The sequence below is a fragment of the Elgaria multicarinata genome, chromosome 5 (assembly GCF_023053635.1).
Source record: "Elgaria multicarinata webbii isolate HBS135686 ecotype San Diego chromosome 5, rElgMul1.1.pri, whole genome shotgun sequence".
In the NCBI taxonomy this organism is placed as follows: Eukaryota; Metazoa; Chordata; class Lepidosauria; order Squamata; family Anguidae; genus Elgaria; species Elgaria multicarinata.
Genome location: NC_086175.1, coordinates 34,358,036 through 34,383,886, shown reverse-complemented (window position 1 = coordinate 34,383,886; position 25,851 = coordinate 34,358,036). Strand labels below are relative to the sequence as shown.

At 40.1% G+C, this 25,851-nt stretch overlaps 1 protein-coding gene across 2 annotated transcripts in view; it reads right to left on the bottom strand.

Annotated features, from left to right (window-relative positions):
- PCCA (propionyl-CoA carboxylase subunit alpha) overlaps window positions 1–25,851 on the bottom strand; it is a 260,737-nt gene that overhangs the window by 145,440 nt on the left and 89,446 nt on the right. For both annotated transcript variants that reach the window (XM_063126107.1, XM_063126108.1), the window contains exons 10-14: window positions 23,520–23,622; window positions 21,350–21,444; window positions 17,058–17,208; window positions 3,998–4,141; window positions 2,594–2,668 (exon numbers count right to left, since the gene is read on the bottom strand). In XM_063126107.1, the coding sequence (XP_062982177.1) occupies window positions 2,594–2,668; window positions 3,998–4,141; window positions 17,058–17,208; window positions 21,350–21,444; window positions 23,520–23,622 (568 nt within the window). The remainder of the gene's footprint in view (window positions 1–2,593; window positions 2,669–3,997; window positions 4,142–17,057; window positions 17,209–21,349; window positions 21,445–23,519; window positions 23,623–25,851) is intronic.

Genomic DNA, 25,851 nt, shown 5'->3' with positions numbered 1-25,851 from the left:
CTACATTACGCTTTCATTAAATTAAAGAAAATATCTAGAAGCAAAGAGCGTAATAATAATGGCAAATAATGAGCTTCATTTTAATGCACATTCAAGTATCTTACTTCCTCCTTCCATTAATCACTGCCTTGACAGTTCCAATCTAAAACATAATCAAGCATTTTATATCAAAAACATTCCTGACAAATATCAATGCTGTTAATACCAAAGATAAACTCAAGCAGAGCAGCACACACATCCCAAAACACCCTATTACGTTCTGACAGGTGAGACTTGCAACAAAATGTTGCACTGTGGTAGTCTTCCACAACCTGGTGCCCTCCAGTTTGGGTCTAGAACTCCCAGCATTCCTGACTATTAGTCATTCTGCCTGGAGCTGATGGCAGGGAACTAGGAATGAGGGAACTAGGATGGAGAGTGTTCCAGTCAGCCAGCCATACCCTCCTCCATGGCACTCCATTCCACTCACCCTTGCAAACAGTCCCATCCCCCCGCAACAGTCAGCATCCCATGGCCACTAATCATGCTCAGTCTTCACTGGACTGTTCTGGTGATTTTTCTCCTGTTAGGCATTTTCGCCGTAAGGATTTTTGTACTTCTGCAAACCATGGGGTTCTCTCAAGCCTGCTGATACCTCCCTCTGGTATGTGGATAGTGCTGTTCTAGCTATGTAAGGATCAACACTCACATCTGAATTTTGGAAATAAGGAAATAATAGTGTACTATAAGGAAAATGCTAAGACCTTTTCACTATACTATACAACTTTCTGGATCAAACAGGGCTTTTCTAAATTGGGAGGTGTTCCCAGCTGTCAGAATAATCTCTTAATTTCAGCTGTTCCCTGTCACTGTAAAACGAAAAAAGATGAGCAAACACCATTTGCAAAAGAAAGCTGCTCTATTTTTAACAAGATGGTGGGAGTACACAGAAAAGAAGACGCCCAGCCACTCCATATGAGATCCTCAAAATCATTACTCTTAGGCTTCCAGAATAATTAAAATTTCTTCCCTCAGTACCACGATAGGCCACGTGAATCTATCAGGCATCTCCCACCCTTCATTTTCAATTCACCTCTCCCCTAAGCACAACTCCCAACCCGCCATGTCTACCTGACAAGTGACAGCCCAATCTGATTAAATGCTTGCAAAGGAGGGGACTCGTGGGCCTCCATGACAGGCCAAAAGTGATCACCATGGAGATACATAATTACAGCTGTCAACGCATCTACTGTCCTGCTGGCATCAATTTGATTGCTCCCAGCAATAATGATAGACAAAGCTTACTATGCACTCTCTTGCACCCAATCACTTTATCTATTCCGTGGTCCATTTAGCTGACATGCAACATTCACACAAGCAAATAACAGCAGTAAGCAGAACATTTAAGGCATTTTAATTGTTTTTTTCTTTCTCTGGATGGCTCACAAGTGCAAATGTTATTACATAAAACTCCTGCTGCAGCATTAATTGAAGAAAGATTTGGTGGGACAAAGACTGTAGGGGGTACAGTTTGTCCATTATCACTTGTACTTTCAACAGGTCGCATGTTTAGAAAATTGCAAATTGCAAAAACTTGCAAGGGCAAAATATTTGACATCCTGTTAGCTATTACAACATGGTGAAAAACCTCAACCTGCCCCCAGAGTAATTACTGAACATTCTTCCTTAGTTCATTTGGGTTTCATTAAATATGCTTAAGATACATTCTCTCTGTAATAGTGGTGTTTTTTTTTTCCATTCAACATCACATAGTGCCTGCTAAACCTTGACAATTTGTATTTCTGCTTTTAAGCTTTGAACACAGCATGAAGCCTTAAAGCCCAAGAAAGGGTCAGGTCCTCTCTTGGAAGCATATGGGCAAAAACAATTTAAGAAGTGAAATAAATCCTGTATCCAATAACATCACCAAATTTAGGATTCGGCCTATAATCTTTCACCATTTTTTCCATGCAAGTAATCATGGTAAATAATCATATTCACAGATGGTATCGGCTTGTCATTTCACAAAGCCGACACCATGCCATATATACACACTTATTACTTTGACTACCTCGATTATACAGAAGTGCAGAGACGCCCTTGTCCTTTTTGAACTGCTTGTTAAACAACTGCTCTAAACAGACAGTCTACAACAGTGAGATGTGTAATAATCACTTTTCATCAGCTGCAGTTGCATTTGCTCTTTAAAAACTTCAAAGATAAACAAATAGAACCACTCCACTTTGGGTCATTTAGCACTTTGCAAAGTTGGCAATTAAACATTTTCTTTTGCTCTTTGCTCTTCTAGTTATAATTACTACAGATATAAAACCTGAATTGTATCATGGATACCGCCAAAACATTAAAAAATTAGTATGTAGAAGGTGCAATAGTTCTTTAAAGAAATAAATCCAAATCCTGCTTATTTTGCTATAACCTATTTCTAATTACTACAAGCTAATAGAAACTCCCTCTCTCTCTTAGTTTACAAAAGAGTTTAAAGTGGCTGGTTTTAAACAGAGCTAACACTTACAACCTCTACTGAACTTAATGAGATATGTAGTTTCTTAGAGCCTGTGAAATTGAGAAACAAGGAAGCATCAGAATTACTTACATTGGGCACATGCAGTGGTTCTTTGTACTGAGACAATCTACCAATAGAGGGCAGACCAAAAGATTTGTAGGGATCCTGAAATGAAATTCAAACACAGGGAGGTATTAACTTTGTAAGACAAAGCACAGGAAACAAGATTAAGTCACTGGGAAGCGAACGGTTTCCTCCACTTTAGTTTTGGACCAACTATATTTTGTTTTCAAAATGACTTATTTTGGCGGGGATATGAATTTGCTTCTTTCATTCAAGTCATGGAAGGTTTGTTAAAGCTAAAACCTTCCTGCTGTGCCTTTATTAAAACCAAGGACAATCTTTCTCAGAGAAGACACAATAGTAGGGGCATGGACAGAGAACAAAAACACACAATATAAAAAGAAACTCCACAAACTTCACAGACAAGTACTTGTAGAGTTGCAGTCAAAATCCAATCTTTTCAGGATCACAACCCAAATAAATCACTAACACTATAATATTTAAGACACACACACAGCATAAATGCAGACTTTGTGGTGCTAAATGCTAGAATGTTATAAAGTTTCTGTCCTTTATTACTGTGTTCAAATTCTTTGTTCAAGTTCCCAATCATGTACACTCTATTTGAAACACACACATACACAATACAGGACATATAGAATTAGTAATTAATGGCAGTTCCAAAGCTACTGGTATCATTCAATACCATCTTATGTTTGTTTTAATGTTAATATTTTAACCACTTTGTAAAACAGTTGTATCTTGAGAGGCATGTTAAATGCTGTGCTGTGAAGGCTAGAAACCACACACCACCATATACACTACACTCAAAAAAGAAGATCCAGAGCAAGACATATCACACTGTTCAAACAAACTGAATAAAAATAACATATACACTATCCAAACTGAAAGTAACCGTCCAAAGCATTCAAATTCTTACTTTAAACTTAAAGCAGATAATAGTTTATGCACATCTTGATTTCAAATCTTAATAGATCAACATGCAAAAGCTCATTTGGTCAGTTCTAAATAAAGAGAACTGTTTTTGAAAATTTAATAAGTATTTGCTATAATATCTAATTATATTGCAAATTTAAAGCAACCAGTTGTCCTTTTTAGCTAACTTTAAAAAAGTCAAACCTAACATGAGTTCATAAATATGGTCTTGTTCAATCATTGTATGAAACTCTTGAAACATGACATGTTTGTAGAATACTCTTCTTCCAAATATGGTGTATAATTTCACACACACACACACATTAAAGAATGTTTGCGTAAATGATAAAAGAAAAAGATACCCAAAAATCCTGCTCAGTTACGTCATACACTGTGGATCAAGCTGACAGAAAAATTCTTGGGTGTTTTCCTACACCTGGCACAACAGCTTCTTCCACAGTCATGCACCCTCCCAGCCGTTAACAGTTCTTTTACCTCAGCGTACACTCGGCATTCAACCGCCCAGCCGTTGATGGGAATATCAGCCTGTTTGTGCCTGAGAGGGTAACCCTTAGCAACACGGATCATTTCTTGGACTAGGTCCAAACCGGTAATGCATTCTGTGATGGGATGTTCAACCTGCAAGGTCAAGAACTGTCAGTCAATAGGTAACAAAACAACTCTCACAACCACAACCACCCTGATAAACAAAAATGTTGAAAACTTGAAAGGGGGTAATTTACAATACTGGCTATTCTTCTTGTCATGTAGATACACAGGAGGACAAGCCATGCATTCAAGGGATATTGCAGAAAGCAAATACATATATAACTGCAGACAATGGCTGAAGGATGCATGTGTGTATATATTACACACACACACACACATACACATACATATACCCTTCATGTTCATGATGAAGGCTGAATTTGTTTTCAAAGTATTTAGAGGTGGGACTTAAAAAAAAAAGAGGGAGATCAACTTTTAATCTAGAATACGAAGTATTTTGAGTGAAATCTCAAAGTAGCTGGCTGATAATCAAGCCATTCTGCTACATTTAACATGGCATGTACAGGAGCAGCCTACAATCTTCCATAGAACCAGACGAGCCTAAGTCTCACCCACACGCCTGCTTTCACTAACCTGTCCTGACAAGCAACCAGATTAGCGTAATCTTACATCAGTGCAGTGTAGCAGAAATGAGCAGATGGATCCTTCAGGTCCCCCCCCCCTCCAGACTTATCTGTGTAGTGCTTAGCATGCACAATAGCTGAGCTGGACCAGTAGAATCACTGTGTGCTCTCAGCAAATAGCTGCTAACGGCTCAGGATGATGTTGTCATGGGAATACCCCTCATTCACAGTGAAACCAAGCAGGAGAGCGAGTGCACAAGTCTCTCTTGTTGTTAAAACAGATTTATATACATGTGCATTTAACTCAGCAAGTGTAACTTACAGCATGGAAGAATGATAAATAAGCAGAAGCACCTTCTAAAAGAGCTAGTTAAACAATTAATAGCCAAGTTTTATAATATTAATAAGCACACAAACCAGGTTAGTTTAAAAAAATATTACTGAACTGCCATTTTTAGGGTAAAATATTTTTGCAGCTGAAATTGTGTATCGTAAGAAACCTCATTTCACAAGGGTTTCTCTATCCAGAGATGTCATACTGCATGTATTTTGTGACACAGGAAAAGGTCACTGAACCAACTAGTTGGTTCATTAATTGAAGGAGAACATTTTGTCTACTGTAATATCCCTGCAGTGGGTCTTGCCCAAAAAAAAGAAGGGGAGAAAAGGAGTCAAAATAAACTGAGTGCATCCATAATTAGCCCCCTGCACATTTTGAATTTTTCAGCATCATATTTAAGACAATCTGACAACTTCAGTGACATCACTGAAATAAGCACCTTTAAAGAATAAACATCACAGCAAAACAGAGGTTTCATTATGTAGTTTAAGAAGCTATCTCTGGGATTCAGTGCCAAACACATGATATTCTCCAGGTACATCAAACTTCATAACGGTACTTAAGAGACTCCAAAAGAATTCTGCATCTACCCTGCATTGTTCAACTGGAGCAATTCATTTCCTACTAAAACTTTACAAATTATCAACATTCAGGGGAAATACTTCCAATGTTTTCTTTTAAGTGCCTTTGAGATAACTACACCCTCAAAACCATGTTTTCGAAAACAACTGAAATCATTGTTTCTTTGAAATATCATTGTAATTATTTAGTTTTATCATCCTTTTCCATTGAATTACCATACCAATGTGAAATACAATAACCCTAAAATGGAGTCAGATTTCATTGTTAATGATCAAACAAGGATGAAACTCCTCCAGAAAGCAAAATATTTGCATAGTTTATTCTCAAAACACTTACAAACATTTATTTAATCAATTCTTCAAAAGAAATCTTTGTCTCTATAAACATTATTGTCTATTGCGTCAATATACTTCCTTTGTACAAAGCTGTTGGGGGTGGAAAAAAGAAGACGGAACGGAGAAAAAGTTGGGTGTTTCAACAAGGCATACACATTCTGCTGAAAGAATATTTAAGCACTCTTATTGTTTTATTAGAAAGATACACAATACATTTAAGATTTACGCATTTAGGATTTCTTGTTTATATTAAAACAATATAAATTCAGCACAGATATAAACCAGTGATCTTACTAGCCTGGGCCCCAGCTCTGACTATACAGTATTTCCCAGGGTCCCATGGCTTCCCCAGGCCCCTGAGTGTCAATGGAAGGTTTTTTTTCTTAGCTTAAATTGCCTTGCTGGGGGTGGGGGATTTTCAAAGGGGGTTGCAGCTGGGGAGGGAAGGGTTAACCCTCCCATCCTCACATATTACAACAACCTGCCAAAAACCTTGTACGGCAATTAATCTTAGAAACAAATGTTTCCATTGGTATCAATGGAGGTTTTCTCTAAACTTATTGGTCAATCAGAGGAGATTTCCAGTGGGATTACAGTTGGGGAGGAAGAGGTTAACCCTCCTTTCTCTATGTGCTGTACCCCTCACCCAAATCCCCCCACATGGCAGTTAAACTTAGGGGGGGAAAGCTTCCATTGGTGTCAATGGAAGCTTTCTTTTCTAAGCTTTATTGCTTGAGATGGGGGGAAATTTTCTCCACGAGGTAAATTGAGAGGAAGTGGAGCGGGCAGTGAGAGATTAGTTTGGGGGGGGGGAAGAGAAAAATGTGTTTATTGTCCTTCTAAGAGGTTAAATAATCTTGGCAGGAGGTTCTTCTCCGGGTTCCACAAGTACGTACGTGTTGGTCCTGGACTTGTGTATGTATGTGGGGCGAGGGGGGCGAGTATGGCTCCTCTTGATCTTTGTGTGTCTCCCTGCACTGTATTGTGGTAAATAAAGAGAAGGAATAAAGAGGTGTGGGGCTTCCTAGCCCGCTCTGTTTGTTTCTTTTTGTGTAGCCGGGATCAGAGAAAAGAAGCCACGCTGGTTTCTTTTCCCCACCCCGCACATGCTGCTTGTGAGCTCACCATTTCCCTAATCACTCTTGCCATGGCGTTGGTTGTCATATCATCCAAACCCAGCTTCCAAACGACCCCTCAACCCATGGCTTGTTTTAGGTGTTACAGGGTGGTTTGGAAGCCACCTGCTCTGTGCACCTCGCCGGGTTCAAACAACACGTGAATTGGCAAGCACCCATGCACCACATGTGGAGCTGGTAAAAGATGACACCATGGGGGGTTTTCTCTGCTGATTGCCCAAACCCAAAGTGTCTTAAGTCCCCACCACACGGAGCGACAACTTCAGAAACTGCACACCAAAGAAATGGAGAGAGCCATCCTCTCAACCCTCTTATTTCTGTTTCCTCTTCCCCTTTCTCTTTCCAGGCTCAGTGTTACCTCCATGCCGCCCAGTCCTTGCTCTATCCTTCCCCCTCCCCATTTGTGCCTGTTTGTTCCTTCCTTCCTTCCCCTCTACTCTCATTCCTAATCTTGTTTCTTGCTCGCTTTCCTCTACCTCCTCTGCACCACTGGCCTTCCCACTATCCACACTTTCCAATGGAATTATGCATCACTTTATTTTATTTTGAATGTAATTTATAGGTAATGGTGATTGATGAATGGAGTAATGCTTAAATTTTGGAAGAGTATCTGGTTGGGAACTGTGAAATTAATTGGGGTGATCCCTTGATTTTCCCGACTTGATTTTGGATTAGTACTCTGTCCAATGTTTGAAACTCCATTCTGGTGCATTCTAGAGGCCTTCAAGAGGCAGCTTGACAACCATCTGTCAAGTATGCTGTAGGGTGGATTTCTGCATTGAGCAGGGGGTTGGACTCGATGGCCTTTTAGGCCCCTTCCAACTCTACTATTCTATGATTCTAAGTTACCATTTTTAATCTCTGTGTGTGTGTATGTATAAGAGAACGAGAGACAGCGCAAAAGAACGGGCTCATTAAAAAAACTTAACTGTCACTCTTATTTTTGCTTTTCTCTCTACGTCATTGTGAATTCATTGTAATTGAATAGGAACTATGGGTGGAATATTTTAAGTTCCCAACAATGCCCCTGAATTTAACTACATATTTACTTAACTTTCTGTATTTTGATTTTTCTATTTCAGCACTACAGCACTACAGATAATGGACAGTGGACAAGACTCCAACAGAGGAAGCAGTCAGGGTTCTTTAAAACAGGCCATCTATGAGAGAAACACAACTACTGACAATATGACTGCTGTGAGGCCTGCCAAGGGAAAACTCTGTCCATTATTGAGTCAAAAAATGCAGCCTACCTAAAAACACAGCATTAATCCAACATCAAAAACACTCAAGGACCTTGGGTCAAGGAGCAAATTGCATTTAGATGCTATGCAAATCAGCACAAGCACTGACCTTTGCCAAGAAATACAAACTTCTCCTTAATAAATATTTCTGCTATGTCCACTGAGTTTACAGCCCCCCTGCAAATAACATTGCCACCTCCTGAAGACTTTTGATAATATGGTGATCACTGACAGAAAGATGTCACATGGTCATCAAGCTGTATTCTCCTAAAACAAGAGGTTCCCCACACAGCACTCAATGACTTGGGGCCTTGCTAGACGATGCCGGATAAGCCGGCAGGGAGGCGGGGCGACGGCGTGCTAACTTTAGCGTGTGCCGCCCCGCCTCCTACATGCACGACGCGCAGGGACTCCGGAAGCCCTGCAGCGTCGGCCATTTTTTGGGGGGGGGGGTTAAAGGGGCCACGTGCGCCCCGAAGACTCCGGAGAAGGTAAGTGAGTTTTTTTACTTAAGCCCCTCCATCCGCTCCTGATCCCCTCTCCTGCCTCCTGCCCACTCTTTCCCCGCCCTCCCTCCCCGTCCCCGATCTGTGCCGCCCTCCGCCATCCCTCCCCGATCTGTGCCGCCCTCCGCCATCCCTCCCCGTCCCCAATCTGTGCCGCCCTCCGCCATCCCCCTCTCCTGCCAGTCCGGCCTTCCCCCCCATCTCTCCCCCCGCCGGGATCCCCCGGCCTGATGGGCACAGCACTCGTATGAGTGCTGTGCCCAGTCCGTGGCTTTTCCTGGCTACTCGCGAGTAAGCGAGTAGCCGCAAAAAGCCACGGACTTTGCTAGACGTTCCGCAGCCCTGGCCTCAGGCCGGGGCTGCGGAAAAGGCGCGCCATAAGCAACTTCGCTTATGGCGCGTTAGGGGAGGCTGCAGCGCGGCCTGACCCCGGATTCCCCTGTGCGTCATCTGGACGCACAGCAGGGAAACCGGGCCTCACAGCGCGCTAAGGCCTCGTCTAGCAAGGCCCTTGGTTCAGGTGTAATGACGAACCATGGTTTGTCATTACATGCCCAAGATGCAGTGAGTCTTTGGTTCACACACTCCTCCCTCCTCTTCCTCTTTCCTTCATGTGTGAGAGTAAGCGATTAGAACCTTCCATTTGCTCCTGCAACGAACTTCCATTTCCCATGAGAAACTGTGGTTTGAGCAAGCTGCTAATCGTTTGCACACCAAGTTTTCAAAGCAAATTCCTAATCCTGGCTTGGTATCCTGGGTATGAACAACCTGTGGTTTGCAACATGACATCATTTTCTGTATTTGGAAGAAAAAAGACATCATGTTAATCAAAGAACCTAACTTCCACAAGTTAAGGAAGGCAGAGGAGGGGATCCTCGGATTGTCATTATGTCTGAACCAGATCAATTAATGAACTGTTGGAGCTATCCGTCACAGAAGAACTCAAACAATAGCTCACAGTACATCAAAAGCAAAAGCAAGTTGCAGACTTCTCAGAAACTAGGGAAGGAACTGGTAAGGATGCCATTCCAGCTGATGTGCTTAATTGTGGTATGGTCAGTGTATTATTGCATCTTCAAGCTTAACCTCAGTCATAATTTTCCTGCTTTGAAGCTACATGTGTTATCTTTGCTCTTCTAGCTGGTGCACAGCAATACAGTGAGCAGTGTAAGCTGGTCTCTCTCAGGCCCTGTTCAGAAGACACCTTAAACCATGGCTTTAACCACGGTGAATAAAGCAAAAAGCCTTATTCAAAGTAGTTAAAGCCATGGTTTAAGGTGTCTTTTGAACATGGCCTGGCCTTCTGGCTTAACCACCATGGTTAAAGCCGTGGTTTAAGGTGTCTTCTGAATGGGCCCACTCTCACCGTTGTTGATCATAAGCATCCGGCATGGTCAAAAGAGTAGGCCTCCACAAAATTCTTAAGAAGATTGTTGGTCCAAAGTTTATTAATCTCACCTAATCTTTCCACAACAATAAGCACAGTACTGTGCAAGCATAGTATTGTCCAAAGGAACTGCTTCTAACAGCTTTGTAATCAAAAACAATGAAACAGGGTTGTGTCCTTGCACCAGCTCTCATCAGCATCTTCCATCTCAGTGTTCCTAAACTACATTTTTGATGGGGCCATAGTCAGTGCGAGGGAGAGAAATCTGTTTTTACGCCAGGTCAAATAGCATGCTGTCAAATATTACTCTTGATGAAAGCCAGAAAAAAGTAACACATTTCAAATATAAGCAGAGTCAGTTTCCAGAATTCAAGGGTGGTTTTCTGCACATATATTTCACTTTCTCCTCTACTACTCTTTCCTACCTAACCTGACTTGTCTTTATCTTTAGATTATAAGCTTGCTAGCAGGCCTTTTGTATAGCACCTTGCACTTACAGGTGCTTTATAAATAACAAACAAGATATGATGATAATGATGATGATAAAGAAGGAGAAGAAGGAGAACAACAACAACAACAACAACTAGCACTGGAATCACTGTGTTCCTAGGACATGATCAAAATGAGCTGCAGTCAACAAAAGCTCATGCCATAATAAATGTGTAAATCTTTAAGGTGCAACAAGACTCACTGCTTTTTCTACAAAACAAAAAACAAAAAAACCAATAGCTTAGGATAATCTTAAACTCTGTTATTTTGGAATGGTTGATAACCTGTCATTTGAACAGCAAATAACTGCTTCCATCAGTACATCAGCTGCCATTTTGGATGCATTAAGAGCTGTGCCTGGAAAAGGACCGGACCAACCATTAAGACAAAGCAGTTGATCTATTAGCAACCTGTTATATGACAGTGATACATGGACCACTGGGAAGGAATGCAAAAGCTTCCAGTTTTATCATTTATGGTGCTGACTTGGCATCCTCTGGCAAAGTCAGATCACCAAACTAGACATTCTTGCCCAGGCCACCTTGGTTCTTTTCTCACGTGTGTAGTATGTAGGTGACCCCCCTCTCTTTCCCTCCCCCCCTTTTTCTTTTACTCTAGGGTAAATGTGCATTGCCCCAATTTTGATCAGGACCACAGCATACCAAGAAAGGAAGATTAAATCTTCCCCACTCCATCTCATTTGTTTCTTAAACACTTCCCCAGGTTGAGGGTGTTTAACCTGTTCTGGATGGGGTTGCACTCCCCCTGAAGGACCAGGTTCGTAGCTTAGGGGTTTTCCTAGAACCATTTCTGTCACTTGAGGCCCAGGTGGCCTCAGTGGCTTGGAGTGCCTTCTACCAACTTTGGTTGGTGGCCCAGCTATGCCCCTATCTGGACAGGGATAACCTGGCTTCAGTTGTCTATGCTCTGGTAACCTCCAAGTTAGATTACTGCAATGCACTTTACATGGGGCTGCCTTTGAAGATGGCTCATAAGCTGCAGCTTTTGCAAAATGCAGCAGCCCAATTAGTAACAGGGATCAGAAGGTTTGAACAGACTCTGGCCTGCTTGCATTGGCTGCCTGTACATTTCCGAGCCCAATTCAAGGTGCTGGTTTTAACCTTTAAAGCCCTACACAGTTTGGGACCACAATATATGATGGAATACCTCTTCCGACATGAACCTACCTGTGCACTACACTCAACATCTAAGGTTCTCCTCCGGGTGCCTACTCTAAGGGAAGCTTGGAGGACGGCAACGAAGGAGAGGGCCTTTTCTGTGGTGGCCACCCAATTATGGAATGATCTCCCCAATGAGGCCCACCTGGCCCCAACATTGTTATCTTTTCGCCGCCAGGTTAAACTTTCCTTTTCTCCCAGGCATCTAACAGCATATGTTGAATTTTAACTGACTCTAAAACACGCTTTGACCTGGCTGAGTGTTTAAAAATTGTTTTAAATGTTAGCTGTTTTTATGCTTTTGTTTTTAAATTTTGTATATTGATTTTTAATGTTCAGTCTTTTTAATCTAATCTTTTTAATCTTTGTAAACTGCCCAGAGAGCTTTGGCTATAGGGCAGCATATAAATGTAATGAATAATAATAATAATAATAATAATAATAATAATAATAATAATAATAATAATATAATACTATGCTTTGTTTCTCAACTGTTTTCTTACCTTCTTCTCTGTCCCTTTAGTAGAGAAAAATGTAGAAGGTATTTGTCAATGAAACAATGCAACTGTTCTTCCTTGGATGGAAACACCACACCATGTTCTGGGTAGCTGACTGGGCTGTATCCATCTCTGTCCCTTTGACTAGGAGTCTAGCACCAAGAAGACAGCACCCATACCTGATTCTGTACCTTCAGACTCCGAAGGAACAGAGAAAGTGGAGAAAGATGAAGGATTTATAATACTGCTCAGTTTAAATACTAGAAATGTGAGTTAAATGATGCTGCCTTTAGACATGTGGTGGCACTGCCCTTTAATGAAAGAATTTGGCTAAAGTATTACTGTTGTTTAATAATAATGGGAATCATGTTGAACACAAATGTATAGTATAGCACACACTTGCAACATAAAATGCAACATTTTATTCAAATTATTGTGATATCTATACACTCCTACAAGTCCTTCCTGCATTATCCTGTGACTGGCTTGCTCTATACATTTCTTGCACCAGTGGAATGTGAAACAGGTCTTCCTAAAAGGTGACAATATTTGCTAGGCAAGATGCAGCTACCCTTCCAGGCTATTTTTCTTATTCTCCCCCCCCGCCCCAAGAATGTAAAGTCCTCCTCTTCTTTTCAGCCTGCCTGAGCAAGTGCCATCAGGGAAGCTGCATCACACATCGCTTGCATAAAATACATATTTTACACTGCACATACCTATGAGAAAGAACTACAGCCAATTCTAGCTACTTGATGTGACTATGAACCATGATGTAGCCAGAAACAAGCTTGCCATGTGCACACATCCCAGTTTTATAGATATTCAACATAATAAAACACCTATGCGTATGTGTGAATGTGAAGCAATCTTGTGTTGCCCATCATTAGTGAGTCTTTGTTAATCTTAAAGGCACTCCAATTTTTAATTTGTCTTGACTTATAGGGAACAGAACCAGATAGAATGATCTTGAGTGAGAATGATCTTGAGCATGAGTTATTTTAAAATTTTGATTTAAGATTGTGGTGGTGGTGGTGATAAAAAAAGGCAATCAAGGTATCAAATATATTACTTTAAAAGACAATGGAGAGAGGAAGTTCAAGCTAAGATTTTAACCACTGAAAATTGCCATGATGCTAATGTTAAATAAAAAACTGTAAGATGCTTTAGGCTTCCTGTACTAAAGGTACTGGAAACTTAAGAAGTGCAGCCAAATGCAGGGCCTCAGCAACAATATAGCGGATACAGATATTTCTGGGTACTATGCAAAGGCTGTCTAGGAATTTTAGTTCCCTAAAACATAGATATTACAGAAGGCAGAAGAGATACATTATATAAAGTAAATTGCACATCTGCAGACCCCTCTGGCTCTAGAGCTAAATTTGGAAAAAGCTTCATGAGAATTACTAATAGAAGGAAGAAAAACCTAGATGGCTAGTTACGAGTCTGCTAATAGACATAAAAGTTTGAGGGCTGGAGAAAAGTGACAGATCGATTGGGAAAACTGGTGATGAGACCAATAAAATTACTACTCACCAGCCTCAAATTGAAACGTTAATTAGAGACAATACAAAGCCAAGATAGAGGAATTAATGAAATGTACCTAACAAACATTTTAATTAAAGGTTAGTACATTTCCGGTAAACTTGGAAAGAACAAATCTTTCAAAACGTCTCAAAGCTTTCTAAAGTTTCCAGCAGTAGCGGTGTCTCCATCTGGAAAGCTTTTTGCAGCAGCCTTGGCAAATGCACATGAAATTGTGAAGAAGACACTGAGCTCGATATACCAGAGGACAATGGCCAATTGCAGATGAAACACTATTTCATTTGCCATTATGAAAACAAGCAGCAGCAAATCCTAGGCCTGCCCACTTCCTGCTCCCCATCCCTCTCCCTTTGCACATGAGGAGAAAAGATTAGAAATGTCCACTTCTGGATGAAGTAGCAAATGATTGAACCAACATTTGCTACTTTATCCAAATGTAATAAACTATGGTTTTTTGCATACTAGAAAAGGAAGCTTCTAATCTTTTAATGATGCACTCGTTTTAAATGTTTGAATTAGTTTTATGTATTTTATGTTGTTTTTATTTGTGTTGTACCCCACCTCGATCTAGAGGGAGAGGCGGGTAACAAATAAATAAATTATTGTTGTTGTTGTTGTTGTTGTTGTTGTTATTATTATTATCCCTCATGCGCAGAGCAAGCCAGGAGAAGAAAAAGCATGAAAGCATGTAGCTCACCACCGAACATTCCTGTAATGAACCATTGTTTGTTATTACGTCTAAATTGTGCCAGATTCTATAGAACAAATTTAATAAAAGCAATCAACCCTGACAAAGGTAGCTTGGTCATAAGGATTGCTGGAAACAGGATCTATGCGTGAATTCTTATTTCTCTGGAGCCCCTTACTTAAACTGTTGTATTAGCCTTATTCAAATTCCTTTGATACACAGTACAAAACACGACAGTGCCACATCCTGTAATCCCATAAAAGACAACAGTATGATAAATAAATGTACTTAAACAGATTACCAAACAGCTTCTAGTCTAATCATTACTCCTATCACAAATTATGCACTCCCCTCCATTTTATGTTTACTCAACTACACACAACCCTCTATGCATTATTATTATTTTAATTAAACAAAAAGACTTTAAAAGAGTTTCAAAAACATTGAGGGGATCAAAGGACTGAGGACAGGAAAAGAGTTGTTATCATGGATAGTATCCAGTTGGTGCCCACAACAGTTACACCAAGGCGTATACAGATCTATTGCACTAGTGCTGGCCATGCTTCTTTCTAAAACACAACAGCTATGCAAAGATGACCCTGGTAATCAGAAGCACTGCAGGCTTATGGTGGGGGACGGGACAGGGCAAAGCCTCCCCATTGTCCTGGCTGCCCCATTTTTTCTGTTAACTTTTTCTTGGGCAACCTCGCTCCCTTCCCACCACCATTGCCCTGCTTTTCCCCCCCTTTTTTTGCTTTTCATTTCTTATATTTCTATACCCCTCCCTGTAGTCAAAGCTCTCTGGGTGGTTCACCACTTTTTGACTTGGCTCCCCTTTCCTCCCCTAGCTGGCTGGCAGCCAAGTAAAGCAGCTGAGGAAGCAGCTGGATGACAAACACTGGGAAGCAACTCCGAAGCTGCAGCTGGTAACCATTTTAATTTAAATAATTTCCCCAGAGTGATAGGGGAAGCTAGCTTAGCCAATTAGATGTCATATTTGGGGTCAATGGGCCAATGAAGATGCTAGAGCTACAGGGATGGGTGGAGGAATCAGTGGAGACTGATTGGTTGAGGTACTGGTAATGACGCCTTATGTTTTGATACACAGTAGAGAACATGACAATGCCACAGGCACAACAAACCTAATCTTCAGAATACAAAAAAGTGCATCAACCGGATCACTGGCTGCGTTCAAACAACACAATAGTCAATGGTGGGGTAATAATCAACTCAACAGTTGTTTATCTAGAGGGTACTCCCCACACAACATAATAATAATCAACTGTGGTATGACCTACGCTGGGAACTGAGATGGGTGAAGGGTGAAGTCCTACTACTTCTTCTGGACCTCTTAGTGGGTTTGATACCATCAGCCTTGGTACGTTCTGGACTGCCAGGTATGGCAGGAACTTGGGGGCACTGTCAAGTATGCTGTAAGGTGGATTCCTGCATTGAGCAGGAGGTTGGACTTGATGGCCTTTTAGGCCCCTTCCAACTCTACTATTCTATGATTAGGATCAGCATTGAGATGACTATTAGTCCATGCTGAGTTGACTCACTCATTCCCCACCCTCTCCCCTCAGTCCTCCTGCTAGTATCCCATCAGCCACTGCTGCCAAAAATCTATCCTGCCAGCTAGACTAGAGTGGCAGCCACCACTTTGACCGTTCTTGCCTTGCAGCTCTGTGGCTGACAAAATAACTAACGGTGCCCTCCACACAACACGATAACCAATGGTGGTTCAAATAGCCAACTCTGCACAGTATTGGTAATTTGTGTTGGCTATTTCGGCCAAATAACCAACCATTGGTAAAAAAACTCCCTCCACACAACACAATAACCCATGGTGGGTTAAATAACCAACCATCAACTATTTAAACCACCATTGGTTATCATGTTGTCTGAACCCAGTCACTGTCTATCACAAGCATATACCAGTTCATATAATCAGGCGATAAGAATCATGTTGAAGATATATTTTTTCATTTAAGACCTGTTAATCCTTGACCAACAAACAGCATGTTTTTCAGAAGAAATGCTTCATTATTTTTAAGTGCTATGCAATTAGTGCTTTCTTGCTTTTCTGCAATGACATTGCTCTGATCTGCATTATACATGTTCAAATGTTAAGACTTCAACACTCTTAGTTAAAGCATCCCCTGTTTTGTATTGTTGCCTAAGAGAGCAAATCAGATGCCTTGTTTCTCCATATCATTTATGGTAAGTGGTGAACACTACTGAGCATCCACCAGATAATTTTAATTAAATACATCTTTTTTCAATGTCTTTCACTTTAACTAAAAATAGTTGCTTTCCAGAAACAATTTTCACAACCACAAATATAGAGGAGGAAAGCTGCATTAGGGACAAATACTCTCTTAGTGTTACTTTGTATGCTTTGAAGGAGCAAGCTGAAAAGCATGCATGAGATTTTTAGTATTAACCCCCCTCCCCCATATTCTAGAAACAACATGATCCCCCTTCCCCTCCCCCAGTACCTGAAGTCTAGTGTTCATTTCCAAGAAGTAGAAATTCTTTTTTGAGTCCACAAGGAATTCCACTGTTCCAGCAGATGAGTATTTTACAGCTTTGGCAAGAGCTACAGCTTGTTCTCCCATAGCTCTGCGCGTCTCATGATCCAAGAAAGTGCTGCATATGAAAGGTGGGGAATGGTTGGTGTTTGTTTTTAAGTTCCAAAATGCTTGATTATTTTATTCTTTTAGTTACCCAAATATAAGAGAGGGAAATAATATAAAGTAACTACAGTCCATATTAGACAATGGGCCTGTTCAGACAACACTCTAAGCTATGGTTAGGCTGCTAACCCCTTTGCAGCAAATGGTTAGTGAGTGTGTTTAAACTGAGGTTATGCAGCCACCATGGTTAGGAATGATTCACACAAAATGCCAAGTCGTGATTCACATGGCATGCTAAGCCGTAATGTTTAGCTCAAAATGCTTAACCACTGTGGCTTAGCGTGTTGTCTAAACAGGGTCAATTAAAGCACACCTTTTAGTAGTACCAGTCAATCAACTGCATGCACAGGAACTACAGATACTTTAAAAATCCTGGCTCTTGTAAAAATCACTAATACTTAGTGAACAGAACCAATGTTAAAATTAAAAGTTAAAGTTCACAGATCCATTGATTTCAGCAGTGCAAGTAGATAAAAATAATTAAACACTAGTTGATCATGTGTCTCCCTTATTATGACAACATTAAAAGACTACTCATAAGATCTATCATTCATATTCCTCATGTGATTTAATGGAGTCTAGAAAAAGTAAATCACTGCTACTAATCTATGTAATTTTAGTTTTTAGCATGCATAGCAAATACACATTGCTGTGGGCACGATACAGGACAGGGATAATTTCATTTGTAAATATGTTGCTCTCTTTTTTTAGAAGCTTTGAGTAGTTAATGCAGGGCTCCCATCCAAGAACTAATCACATTCTAAGTTGTTTAACTTCATCAATGGTACAGTATCAAGTGCTCACACATACTGATCTATGCCTCAAATTGTGGAGAAGTATCTGAAGATGTGAGGGCTACCACTTGTCTATTCGATCCTTTCCTGTCCTGGCTAATTAAATCAGCCAGGATAGGAGTGGGCATATGGCTAAGGGAAATGATTAATGCCTCCTTGAAGAGGCACATGTTCCCTCTTGATTGAAGGAGGCAGTAATAGACCTTTATTAAAGAAACCTTCCCTCGACCCAACAGATTTGGGAAGTTATGGGCCAGTCTCAAATATTCCATTCACAGCCAAAGTGATGGTGGTGGTGGCGGCCTTACAACTCCAGATGCATTTGAATAACACTGATTATTTGGACTAATTTCAATTGGGCATTCAGGTGGGATATGGGACTGAGACTGCTTTGTTGCCTTGGTGGATGACCTATGCTGGGAACTGAGATGGGTGAAGTCCTACTACTTCTTCTGGACTTCTTAGTGGGTTTCAATACCATCAGCCTTGGTACCTTCTGGACTGCCTGGTATGGCGGGAACTTGGGGGCACTGTATTGCCATGATTCCAGACCGTCCTGTCAGGTCATGTCCAGAAGGTGGTGTTGGGGGACTACTGTTCAGCAGTGCAGCCATTTATTTATTTACAAGATTTATATACTGCTCTACATCCAATAAAATATCCGAACGGTGAACAATAAAAGGGGAAATAATGATAAAATCATCATCAAAATTAAAACTTTTAAGATCAGACTCTGTCAATAAAACCTTGGCTGGTTAATCAGGAATGGTTTGTTTACATAAAAATGTATTCAACAGATACCAAAAACAAAACAATGTTGGAGAGAGAGGGAGGGAGAGGGGGGAGGGAGAGAGCGAGAGAGCACCAATGCACTAAAAGCTCTACTCCAAGTGGTCTCCAAATGGACTGCAGGTCCATGTGAAACTACCAAAGTGTTCCACAAGGTTCTGTTCTGTCCCCTATGTTATTTAACATCTACATGAAACATATAGGAGAGGTAATCTGGAGCTTTTGAGTGAGTTGCCATCAATATGCTGATGATACTCAGCTCTATTGTTTTTTGTTACCTGACTCATAGAATAGTAGACTCCAAGGAAGGAGTCAACACCCTTGAGTGCAGCCCAAGATCAGTAATGGGCTGGATGAGGGTGAACAAGCTGAGATTAAATCCATAAAGACAGAGCTGCAGTTGATCAACATAAAGTCTGGCCTAGAGTTCGCGATCCAACCTGTTCTGGATTGAGTCATGCTCCCCGTGAAAGATCAGATTTGTAGCTTGGGAATGCTCCTATCCTGTCCTTGATTTTTCAGGTGGCAGTAGTGGCAAGGACTGCATTTGCACAACTACATCTAGTGCACCAGCTGCAACCGTTCCTGAGTTTTGGTTGCATCACAATTAGACTATTGCTATGCGCTCTACGAGAGCTGCATTTGAAGGAAGTCCGGAAGCTTCAATCAGTGCAAAATACAGCAGCTAAGCTACTAAGTAGTGCATGTGTTGTGATAACTTCACCCCATCTGCACTGGTTGCTAATTGCTTTCCAGGAGGGGGTATTGGAACAACACAAGTTTTGTTCCAATACCCCCTCAGTAACATTAGTACAATATTTGAAAGATGAAAATACACCTATTTATTTAATACACTTCTATACAGCCCAATAGCTGAATCTCTCTGTACAGTTCACAGCAACTAAAACCACAAAATGCAACACAGAAAACAATATAAAATTAAAAGTTTAAAATGAACCATGTTCAAAATCATAACTTCTCAGTTAAAAGAAGCATTAATGTTATAAAAATTCAAGCTTATTATTTATTCTATTATCTTCCATTTTTGGTGGTTTATGCATCCATTTACACTGTGTGTTCTTTTTTTCTCATAGACAATGAATTAAGGCAGCTGAGATAGCTATTTTCAGTGAAAATCTTGAAATAAAACCATACCGCTTCTGAACTGATCTGCCTTCCTGTTTCAACTTTAGCCTATAACACTGAATCTGACATCCAATGACAGTAACAGCTTGCATCTTAAATTATTCTCTCAACTTTACCCTAAAGCTGAAAGTTTTAATTTTCTGTTTTTCTTACTTTGATTCATCTGTTCCACGCAGCATGGTTCCCCCTCTCCCCTCCCTGGGCACAGCTGTTTCTTCTGCCCTAGAGTGCAGTTGTGGAACTCTTGTGGGATTCACTCTTAAAACTGCTCCCCAACCAGAGAGCTTCCTCACTACAGGACACTAGATATATCATCTTCCAGAGGCCAGAGGCTTACCAACTCAGAAAAAAAACATATTTTGGCAATGCTTCTTCACATATTCTGATAGTACTTCAAGCCATTCAAGTTTTTAACCTTTGGAAACCTTTGCAACTTGTACCAATTTAAAAATGGGAGAAAGTTGCTCCCGCCCTTACAGTGAGAAGTGATCCAGAAGCATATTCAGAATTTAAAAAAACTGAAATCTGACAATCTGTCTCAATTCTTCTCGATCCCATTTCAAAACGAATTCAAAGTATTTTATGCTTCTTATACTGGTCTGGTAAATCAAAGAAATGTAATAATCTAAACAGCAAGGGAGTCAGAGAATAAGCTGTGTAACAGAAGGCATTTCCTGTGTTCAAAATTGTTTTAAAGTCTGTGTTGATTAAGCTCCTATAAAAGCAGCTAGACTAGGCAGTATACAGGAATAAAGATAAATAAAACAAGTGTGCCTGCCCACCATCTAAGAAAATAAGACACATTCAGGAAGGGAAAGACAAATACGTTTCAGGAGTATCTGCAGGTTCGCTATATCTTCTGAAACACTACTGCTACATGTTCAATTTTCACCTTGAAACCATGAAACAAACACTTTTGGGGAGGAAACATGCTAGGTTCAACAATAATCTCTCTCCCTCTCCCTCTCCCTCTCCCTCTCTCTCTCTCTCTCTCTCTCACACACACACACACACACACACACACACAGAAGTTCTATTTACATGGAGAATGAGTCTCTCACACACCTCTTTCTTTATCACTACCACAAGCTTGGATCTATGGAAGTCCTTAAGCAATTGCACAGAGGACAGTCAATTTTGCCATCCTCACCAGTTCCTTGTACAACATGAGATACTGTTCCAGAAAGTCCCCTCTAGATCCAAGCATATAATGCTTGAAGTAGGAAATATTGTGTTTATTTAAACAAGAGGTCTTTCTTGATGTCCGGTCCACATCTTTTGAAATATGACCACATACAAGTTCTAGGGTGTGATACAATTAAAAGTTAAGAATTATTTATGCTCATAAAGCACGCACACACTTACCTTGGTGCTTCTTCAATAACTTTCTGATTTCTCCTCTGAATAGAACATTCTCTTTCATTCAGCCATAATGCGTTGTCATGATTATCAGCCAATACCTAGTAGAAGGTCACTGTTAATAAATGAATGCATTGCTTTTCTCTCTCCATCTCAATACCATCAGTATCAATGGAAATATTCCATCGCATTAATAAAATTATACAGAAAGTGTTTTAAACAAAGTATCAGTTATAAATACATATTATTCAGAGCTTCTCATAGCCTGTTCCAAGAAGATATCAGAAACAATATAAGAAATGAATTGGGCTGCACTGCATTTAGTTGAATAAAGTGCCTCCCTCATCAGTTTCAGCCAAGTGTTCAAATAAATATGGTGTAGTTCATTCATTATTTTCTCCATGTGAGAAGGAACAGAGGGAATGGAATATGCTAGGAACATGTACTGGGTTTAAGAGTTCTATCTCAAATATAAAGACTGAAAAGGGCCTCATGTTGAATCTAGAGTCACAGTACTCAGAACACTAAACAAAACATAACCTTTCCTCTCTCCAGTAATTTTTTTATGGGGAAAACTGGATTATAAATTTAAAAAATCCACACTGAGGATGAAGTTTAAGTAAGTAGTATGTAATGAAATCCTGTTATTTTGGATGCTGATCCGATCCAACGTACATTTACTTTTGAGAAACTTTAACTGTGCTTCGGTTATAGGGCAGTTATATAAATGTAATGAATAAATAAATTAAATAAATAAATAAACTTAATAGAACTTATTTAAAAATAAGTGTGCTTACATCACAGCTTTGTTCCATTTGGAGAGTCCCATGTCACAACATTCATCTCTCAATACATTCTACTCCACTTTCTCCACTGAAGATTTTTAAATGATATTTCAGTATGATAATTGCAAAGGCATATATGACGGGCTTGAGTCCAGACATCCCACTGCACTAGCAGAAGGCTTTCCAACTTATCTGCAAAGGGGAAATCACCAATGTTCTCTCTTTTCCCACATCATGCTTTGCAGCATTCCCCCACCCTCGGGAAACAGTTTTCAGGGGTGGAGGTGATGCGGAAGGGAGGGGAAGAATAGGGGGTAGAGTACGTGTCTGAATCCAAGACAATTGTCTGAATCCAAGACAATTTATCCAATATAAATTTAGCCACCAAACCCCACCTCCCAATAGAACTTGCTGATCTCTACAGTTAAGAACAAGAAGAAATAGTTTGTTAAATTATTTCAAAATACCATCATCTCTCTGGTTCCAAAAAATGAAAATTGTAGTTATTTTACATTTTATATAATATAGGTCCTGCTGAGTGGGATTTTTGAATGTTTATTCTTTGAGCACCGAGCACCATACCATACTATATAAAACTATTGAACAATTTCACCTCTTTCTTTTGTTGGTCACACACACACACACCTCTGATTTCAAAAGCAGTTTACCATAAAGCCTTGAGAGCTGCTTTTTCAGAAATACAAGCCCAAAACACAGGCCTAGGAGACAGCAGACATATCCAGTGAGTAACACTGCCATACAACAAACTGCTTCTAAAATTCCTCTGTTTTAAAAGTACTTTCCATGTTACACAGGCAGCTGCTGTTCATGGAAAATGCAAGATCCAAAGCTCCGTTGGCTGTGCAGTATTAGTTGCCCTGTATTTTTGATCCTAGGTATTTTATTAGAACATTGTAACTTTATTATCCTAAGAAAGTCTGGGTTAGAACTATATTGCTTTGTCATTATGGAATGGGTTAAATTTATTTTTATTATCTAAAGTTTCTATGCATACAGAAGGGTTTGTGTTATATGAAATTATTGAACTGCTGTCAGAATATATTCCAAGCAATCAAAACAAAATTCACATGACAAAAATTATAAGGATTCTGTATTTTAGACTGGAAAAAAGTTGAAATTTAAGGAGTTTGGCATATATTATAGATTTCTTGTCGGAGAAGATTTGTTCATCATTGTTCACATCTATGATTAAGTTCTACATATCAAGGCTTGTAGAGAGACAAGCCAATACTCAGTGATTAAAGTCCTTCAGCTAAACCTTTGTTTCTTATTATACAAAGTTGTGTCTACTGAATTAGTAAGAGTGAGAACCACAGGAAAGTCAAAATTCAAATCATGCTTTATAATACCAAAGGAGAGGGGATACAAACCTGAATTTCTATGTGACGAGGGTTATCAATAAACTTTTCTATTAACAATCGATCATCACCAAAACTTGAAGCAGCTTCTTGAGATGAAAACCTAAAACCTTCCCTTTAAGACAAAATAAATAGAACACTTAGAAATACAGAAACCAATATGTTCATGTTTTGTTAATCAATTTCTTAGGGAGCTCTGCTGGTACAGCACTCCCCAAATAAGTTCAGAGGAATGGCAGCAGCACCCTCTGAATAAAGAGCTGAATTGTAAGGGCACAATCCTAGGGTGATGCATGTAAGCCTCAGAACTCAGAGGCTTCATAGAATCCTAGAATAGTAGAGTTGGAAGGAGCCTATAAGGCCATTGAGTCCAACCCCCTGCTCAATGCAGGAATCCACCTTAAAGCATACCTGATGGTTGTCCAGCTGCCTCTTGAATGCCTCTAGTGTGAGAAAGCCCACAACCTCCATATGTAATTTGTTCCACTGTCGTTTTTCCTGATGTCCAGCCCATGTACAGTGGGAGGAGCAGTGGAGGGAACCGTTGGCTTTGCGATCCTCCCCCTCTGCATTTGGCAAGACAGACTTTTTTGCTCATCTAGTTGGGGCATCTAGCTGGCTTCCCCAGTCCTCTGCCCTCCCCACCCACTGACACACACCCTTTATCCCCTCCCCGAGGTCATCTTTGCAACCTCAGAGAGGCAGCCAGTGCAGTTCTCTCTGTGCAGGCTGCGAGAGAGTGGAGAGCGTGGATTCCTGGATCCACATGTTGGAGCACTGTCTCTGACCTCAGATCCAGGAATTTGAATTATCCTATGACCGCCCCTCCCCTGACTTTATTTAGAGGTCATCAGATTGCTCCTTAACTGAGAATACTAATCATGTCTACATTTCGTATCTCAGGCTGCGAGGGGGAGGGGGAGCATGGATTCCTGGATCTGCAGTCGGAGCACTGTCTCCCACCTTGGATGCAGGAATCCAAATTAAAATATGACTGCCACCCCACCCACCCCGACTTTACCTAGAGGCCATAGGGTTGCTCCTTAACTGAGAACACTAATCATATCTATATATTGTTTTCTCTTGCTGTATGCTATCCAAGTACAGAATCAGACATTCTGAATAACCAAGGTTTGCTTTGCTTTTTAAAAGTATCTTTGGGGGAGACTCTTCTCTCGGTCCCACCACCATTAGAGGCACACCTGAGGGGCATCTTGGAGGCTGCTACTAAGCTCTGAAACTCCCTGAAGGAGGAGGTTAGATTAGCTCCTTCTCTATTGTCCTTCTGTCAGCAGGCAATCATCTTTTTATTCAGACATGCCTTTGGAATGTAAGTTGGTCTACTGCTGAAGGGGTCTTTCACTGGTTGAGTGCTATGTATTTCTTTTATTGTGTTTTAAATGATTTGTTTTTATGCTATGTTTTAATTATGTTGTTGTTTTAATCTCTATTTTACTATTGTTAGTCAACTTGAGTGTCATTTTGATGGAAAAATGGGATATAAATTTAATTAATAAATATTTAGCCCTATTGATACTTTTTACTGATTGTAATAATAAAACAGAGATAAAGAAAAAAATGTTGCCATATATACAGTAGTTTACAAAGACAAAAACAAATAGCACACAGCAAATGAAACCCCCAGGGCAATCAACCAGGTATCCATTGTTTAAGTAAATTTGTTATACTCTTTTACCATCATTAGATTCAGTACAATATTAACTGCAAGAACAAAAGTGGTTTCATTCTTTGGCATCCTTCTGTAAGCGTTTTGTTAGATTATATGTATAACTGATTTTAGTTAATTGATACATGTGCTAATTAAAATTCTCAATTGCAATCCTTGTTTGAAAACTATTTATTTGCAACATCTGTTATTTCTGTCTCCCCCACATAGGGTTGGGACATAGGTTTGGCTGATAAATCAGTCAAGGCCATCAAGTGTGTTTCACACCTGAACCCTGATGTGAAACTGGATTTCCCACATCCAGATCCAGATCTGTAAGTCTTTAAAAAATGTCAACCACAATCAAATTAGCAGAAATTGGTACTTAAAAATTAAACTGATGCAATTCCACTAAGAACTTTATGATGTCCATCTCAAAACAGCATCAGGAGATGACCAGTTATATAGCATAAACCTATGCATACTTACTTAGAATAAGTTCCACTGAATTCAATACCACTTGCTCACAGTTATAAGATTGCAACCTTAAACAATTACAGTAAGGCTCCAGTGTCCTATCTATCCCTAGGATAACAGCTAATGTCAGCCAACCACATACATTTGTGATAAAGACTTGAGTAAAGTTCATGGAACAACCTTTTTCAATCAGGAAAACTT